At 48.3% G+C, this 6627-nt stretch overlaps 1 protein-coding gene across 4 annotated transcripts; it reads right to left on the bottom strand.

The window, feature by feature from the left end:
* Positions 1 to 592: 592 nt before the first annotated feature.
* ITPRIPL1 (ITPRIP like 1) lies at positions 593 to 6139 on the bottom strand. Of its 4 annotated transcripts, none has more exons than XM_060184869.1 (3): positions 5862 to 6138; positions 5564 to 5688; positions 593 to 4710 (listed from the first exon to the last, which is right to left on the bottom strand). In XM_060184869.1, the coding sequence occupies exon 3, from the start codon at positions 4694 to 4696 to the stop codon at positions 3053 to 3055; it is 1644 nt and encodes a 547-aa protein (XP_060040852.1). In that variant the 5' UTR covers positions 4697 to 4710; positions 5564 to 5688; positions 5862 to 6138; the 3' UTR covers positions 593 to 3052. The 4 variants fall into 4 exon arrangements, with proteins under 4 accessions (XP_060040852.1, XP_060040851.1, XP_060040853.1 ...); XM_060184868.1 differs by having other exon boundaries at positions 5564 to 5667; XM_060184870.1 differs by lacking the exon at positions 5564 to 5688 and having other exon boundaries at positions 5862 to 6139.
* Positions 6140 to 6627: the final 488 nt, after the last annotated feature.

Raw genomic sequence — 6627 nt, 5'->3', positions numbered from 1 at the left:
GTAGTCCCATTTTAGAACTGCAGTTATATTGAGGGTGCCAGCAAAGTATTGTTTTAGAATCTAACTTCCTACATATCTAGAGCTATTTCCCCTATCAGTGTAAGGACATTACCAAATTACTATAGCTCTGTTCTTTTCATTACTACTTGTTTTTTTTCTATACTCTTAACCCCTCTGCCCCACCCAAATGTTGTGACTATTCTCTTTGTAGTCTTCCGCCTGCTCACAAAGTTATTTTCTTTCTTGCCTCTTACTAGACTGGAAACCACATAGCACTAGAACATTAAACCCATTCTTTCTTCCTGATAGACTTATGCCTCTAGAGCTTATGTTTTTTGCAGCTACAAGATTTTTTGTCTGACATTTTGGTTTGGGCACCATGGAAATGAGTAACTTAGGTGTTCCTTTACATTCTGAATTATTCTTTCCTGGCTACTAGCCATGACACTAAGAAACCACAGGGCAGACTGGTTCAAGGTGCATTGAGAAATACCAGGATGTACTGGATAAAGCTACTGAGGTAACGTGATCATCTTGGCAATAGGCATGTGAGAAAGCTGTTCTGCTGTGTTATTGTACAGACTCCAACTGATACAGAAAAACAGCTTCCTTTATTAATGTGGAACAAAGACATCACCAAAATATTTCCTAAGTAAAAAAGCACATGGATGTTTTCAAGTATCAAATTCCACAAAGAACTACCATCATTGCACCTTAACTTAAAAGGTAACATCTGGCAGATATCAGCAAGTCACATGGGAATCCAGCAACTACTATACAGTAGGAGTTCCAAGTATTAATTGGCATCAAATTCTGGGATACTTGCGATTTACTTTTGCTGAGGTGGAGCAAAAGCCCATAAAGACAAGCATCTGATTCCCACTAAGGTCAAGTTAAATGTCAGGCCAGGTTCACCTCCCCAGTGGATCTTCCTACAATGCTGGGTAGGAACAGTATTGGTATGTCCAAAACAACCACGCCCTCAACTGTAGTCACATTTCTTAACACTCCTGCTCAAGGTTTTGGAAGAAGGGGAAAATAAGCCAATCATATCTCTAGAATCCTGACTTTGTTATGCTTTACAGTCCTTTCCTGTCCAACCTGGCACTGAGCCTAGACTGTGATGGCCCTACTTTGCAAAACCACATAGTTCAAATAACCCCTTTATCATCTTTGAAAAGAAAATACAGACTGAGAAACAACATAGTAGATAATTTTTTTTCCACAAATGGCTTCCCTCAAAAGTTGTAATCATTTATGGAAGAGATCCCCAAAAAGACCATGATTTAAGGACTTCACATTGGTACTTCCAGGTCACCAGATATTGGCTATTTTGTTATAAGAAATACATTATTTTGATTGAAGTAGGTCACAACTGACAATATTTACAAAGCATTGCTAATAAATTACTTGAGTAGTATTGAGTCTTCAGATGCATTTAAAAAAGTCATGTCTTATGAAAATAGAAATAGACTAAAATGGAAAATAAACATCTTAGCTATATCTTTAAACAGTATAGATCTGAGAATTATATCTTTTTTTCACAATGTTTTTTTAATATTTATTTATTCCCTTTTGTTGCCCTTATTTTATTGTTGTAGTTATTATTGTTGTTGTTATTGGTGTTGTTGTTGGACAGGACAGAGAGAAATGGAGAGAGGAGGGAAAGACAGAGAGGGGGAGAGAAAGATAGAGACCTGCAGACCTGCTTCACCGCCTGTGAAGTGAATCCCTTGCAGGTGGGGAGCCAGGGCTCGAACAAGGATCCTACTGCCAGTCCTTACACTTTGTGCCACGTGCGCAAGAATTATATCTCTTAAATACAGGAAGTTGTCATCACAGTATTTGGTCTAAGAAAAAGAGTGCTATTAGTTTGAATGTGAATAATGAAACAGTACAGCATGTACTTGGAATCATTCACATAAGGGAGTGTTAGGAAGTTGGAGAAACAGCTCATGAGACAGGGTCCATGCCTTGCCGTGTGCATGCCCTAGGTTTGAATTTGGAACCAAATAGTACCGAGGCACTGGGAGAAGTTTTGGTACTGTGGTATCTTTCTCTCCCTCTGTCTCCCTCTATCTCTTTCTGAATGTAAAAAAAGGGGGGCAGGCGGTGGCATACCTGGTTAAGTGCTCATAGTATAGTCTCAAGGACTCAGGTTAAAGCCCCTGGTCCCCACCTGCAGGAGGAAAGCTTCATGAGTGGTAAAGCAGGGCTGCAGGTGTCTCTCTGTCTCTTTTCCTCTTTATCTCCCCCCTCCTCTCAATTTGTTTCTAGTCAATAATAAAATAAAATAGAGAGGGGGCAGAGCAGTAGCATACCCGGTTAAACGCATAGTACATAGTACTATGCATAAGAACCTGCACAAGGATCCAGGTTCGAGCCCTCCGCTCTCCACCTGCAGTGGGAATGCTTCACATGCAGCAACGCAGGCCTGTAGATATCTGTCATTCTCTCTTCCTCTCTCAATTTCTTTCTGTCCTATCCAATAAAATAGAAAAAATGACTGCGAGGAGCAATGGATTTGTAGTGCCAGCACCAAGCCCCAACCCCAGCAATAACTCTGGAAACGAGAGAGAAAGAGAAAGAGAAGTTGGTCAGTGAAAGCTGGGCAATGAAACTGTGCATGCAAGAACCCTAACCCAGCTTTGGGTTGGGGATTGGAATGGCAGGATAAGTCAGAATGGAGGTATTCTCTGGTTCTCTTTTGCTTCCAGTGTTGATATAAAACACACCTTCATAGCCCCTTCCCTCGTGCTCCCCCCCCCCCCATTTTATAAAGATCCTGCTATATCTGCTTACCTGAGCCCCTTCTGGATCAAAATGAAAGTTAAATAAAAAAAGACTTCAGAAGACCAACCCTAGATTTGACCCTGCAGATTCAGCCCTTTCCACATGATTACTTCCTGTACTCCTTAAAGTATTTTAATCTCTCATAGCTGCTATTGGCAAGATGAAAGTCAGATATGCCACTGATATATCTGGAAAACAAACTTTTGCAGCCTGAAAAAAAAGCAGAAATGCCTTCTCCCCTTTTTTAATGGCCTTCACATTAATGTGCTCCAGCCAGTGGACCACCGGGTAAAGTTTTCACCTTGGTGAGAAGGTTGTGGAACTCTTCCACTGCCTGTGAATGTGCCAAGGGGTTTAGCACCAGGTGCTGGAAGAGATTGACTGGCTCAGCATTCCGAAATGTCTTAGGGATTGGGATGGTCAGGGGCAGGAAGTTGTTACCAATGAGGAAATGATGGAGGGATCTTTGCTGGAGGCCACGGCCCAAGAACCAGAGGAGGTCCTGGAGCCGCTGGGAAAGCATATCCTGCTGCCAGTCTGTTAGGGGCAGCCGTAGCAACAGGTGCATGAGGGCTGTCTTGAAGTGGTAAGAGGTGAGGATGGGACGGGATGCTCCCTGGGGTAAGTTCTGCACATCCTGAAGACTCAGTATGATCTGAAGGCACTTGAGGTGGCAGGTGTTCTCTGGAGCAAAACGCCCCACCAATTTCAGGAACAAGTGCTCACAAGCGGCAAAGGACTCAGGCCAGTCCACACTGGTAAGCTGTTCCTGATCAGGGGAATGACTTACCAGATAGACCAAGGTGTCTTCACGTTGCACACCCAGGAGCAAGTGAATTGAGAGAAAGCGGCCCGAGCGGTAGTCCAGCCTGAGGTTGCAGGAGGTGGACGATGGTGGGAGGGTGAGCTTAAAGTCATACTTGTGTGCAACAAGGGCCCAGGCATTACCCACCATGTTCCGGAACCACTGTATAGTCTTGCACACATCCAGGTGGGAGTTAGTGCAGAGAGCTGCCTTAATGGAGTTGCTACATTTGCCCAAGACGGTTGAGTGGTCCCTGTGATGGTGCACTAGGCACAGCACATCCCCCAGAAGCTTCTCACGCTTACACACACATTCTGACTCCACTAACACACTGCCACAGCGGCGGCCAAGGGCTGGATCCCTCATCTCCAACACAAACATAGTGCCCTGTGGGGGAAGGATGGGTACCAGGACATCAAATTTCTGGGTCTCTTGGGGAGTTCCCCATTTCTCAAAGGCAGCCCCAATGCCCAGACAATCCTCCAACTGTGGGTGAGCCTCTCGACGACTGAGCACCCGACAGGCTTCAAGGAGATCATCCACAAAGCTCTCTACAAACTCACAGGTGCAGGGCAAGTCCCGGGTGGCATTCTGGACACAGTGTTTATGAAAGGATTCCAGGGCCTCCTGTGAAGGGAAATCAGTGAGCCAGTTATAGGAGGTGACAGGCATAACATGGACTTCCTCATCATCATCGTCACTGCTGGAATCAAAGGCTGGCTCGTGCTGTATGTTCTGACGCAGGAACTCAAAAATGAGGAAAAGGCAAAAGAGGCCAGCATTCCACAGGTTTCCCAGCATCCAGTTCATAGGACCCTCCTGGCTAGGAGCCTCGAATGGCCACCCTGTGTCTTTCTTTCCCAGAATTAACTGGTCACCAGATGTGTCTCCTCTCCAGAAGTTCTCTGCCTTCTGCTTCTGTTCAGCTACTCTCCTCCTCTCTTCAAACTCCTTCTCTAAGTGCCGCATCTCCTCACTCATCCGCTTTTCCAGTTGCCGACTTCTGGCTAGTGTGTCCAGATCCATCCGGTCACTGACCATCAAGGGGTGGTGAACCACATACATCACTGCCAAGAACAGAAGGCTTATCACAGCCATGGAGGCCTCTGCATCTGGAGAAGTAGGAGGGTGGGAATCAGTGGTAATCTTCTGAGCTCATTTGCTCTCCAGTGCATATTCCCCAGAGCCCTTGAACCCAATGGAAGTCAACTACTCTGGAGGAACAGAAAGCTCATAGAGCTGGGGTTGGACAGTGCAGGGGGGGAATCTTCCCAGGAGGAGGTTTGTGAGGAAGGGGGACAGTAAGACATGCCATTTGGTCTTTCTATTGCTTTCTTTCCACATCATGTGGGTGATATTTAGACTTCCAGAGTGTGGACATGGGATTGCTTTCATTCCTGTGTAGGATGGGGAGGGGGACCTTTGTGATAGGGTGGCCTCACCCGATTCATCAGTCCAACATGGGCACCAGATGTGCCCTGCTGATCCCACAGTCTCCCTTCCACGGGAAGAAAGTACTGGTCTGCCTGGGTGATACCTTTCCACTTGCCAGGCAGCCAACCCCAGAGCCCTGGCTGTAGCATCTCACTTCCTCTGTGACTTCACAATCCTCATTCTACATCCCCTGTGTCATCAGACCACTCAAGCTTTCCTCCCAAGTACCCAGTGGGTCAACCCTCAATGAGTACCAGGTGGGCACAGTACCACCAGCCACCTCTCCCCTGCTTGCTGGCCCAAGTGGCTCTCCCCTATGTAAGGTTCTAATGGAACTAGTTAATGGATATCCCACTGGTGAGTATGACCCATAGACAGGCACAGCTTCACTTCTCACCCAGGAAACTTCGTAAAGAACTAGGTGCCCAGGCCACTTGACAGCCACCAGTAGTCAGCTTCTCAACCACCCTACCACCACAGAGGCCTGAAGCTTCTTGCATTCACCCCACCAGTTTACAATCTAGGGCTTACCTAGATTCAGGGACTATACCCAGTGAGCTGGTGCTGAAGTCAGGTGGGAGCCTCCTCACTTTGAAACTTGGCCTTGCTTAGTCTCACGGTCCTCTCCAGGAGCCCTGTTAAAATTTACAAAGTACCTGGGTGTGGGAGTGGAGGGCTTAGGCTCAAAGTTCGGTCTCCCGCTCCCCACCCCCACCCGCCCCATTCATAACTTCCCCAAATACCGCGCCCAGAGATCTGAGGTCCCATCCACCTACCCAGACCGAGCCTCGTCTGGGTTTCTCCCCAGACCTGGGGCCAGGTTACTCACCAAGGGTGCTAGCAGGAACAATGTCTTAAAGAGACAGTGCGGCATGAGTGCACCCGCTTTCTTCCCGGCGGGGTCTGGGCTCCCGGTACCTTGGCGAGTCCTCCCGCGGGAGTGGCCCCGCTCCCTCCTCTCCTGGAACGCATCATGTTTGTCCTAGTGCCAGGCCGCTGTCGGTGCCCTGCCAGCAACTGGGACCCCGGCAGCCTGGCGCACCGCTCGCTCGGAGGGCGCCTGCCTAGCAAACGGGTCCCGCCGTCCAGGCCCCACCCCCAGCCCCACCCCGGCGGCGGCGAGCGCCGGGCAAAGCGCGCTGGAGCCCTGCTCCTCCCGCGTGGGCCGAGTAGAGAGAGGGGCTGCAACACACACTCTAGACTGAGCGGTGCCGTGCCGCGCCGCAGCTGCTTAACCTCCCTGCGGTGGCGGAAAGGGGATATGACAATGCAGGCTTGGCAGCTTCTCTGAGCTCCCTGCCATGGAGCGTATGCATACTGGGTATTGGGGTGTGAGGATGGTCGTGGTTTAACTAGGCCGGCCCTGCTCAAGGTGGTACTGGAGATGATGCGGCATGCTGTCAGCATCCTTAATGAACCCACGCCCAAACCCAGGTGCCTTTCTCCAACCCCTTTCTCTTTTCAAAGTGACTCTGGTGAAGGAACTTAACAGCTCTTATAATCTTGGCTTGAGACCCACGAGCTTCTCACTACCCACATGGGAATAAGAATACTAAGACTACAGGGTTGCTCTGCTGGTAAGATGTGTGTGTAAG

Source organism: Erinaceus europaeus, unplaced genomic scaffold, assembly GCF_950295315.1.
Source record: "Erinaceus europaeus unplaced genomic scaffold, mEriEur2.1 scaffold_729, whole genome shotgun sequence".
Taxonomy (NCBI): domain Eukaryota; kingdom Metazoa; phylum Chordata; class Mammalia; order Eulipotyphla; family Erinaceidae; genus Erinaceus; species Erinaceus europaeus.
Note: the sequence above shows the minus strand (reverse complement) of the source record. Positions and strands in the feature narration are given on the sequence as shown.

Coding starts and splice junctions, on each gene's coding strand:
- ITPRIPL1 (XM_060184870.1), bottom strand. CDS start 4,696: ATGGCTGTGATAAGCCTTCTGTTCTTGGCAGTGATGTATGTGGTTCAC.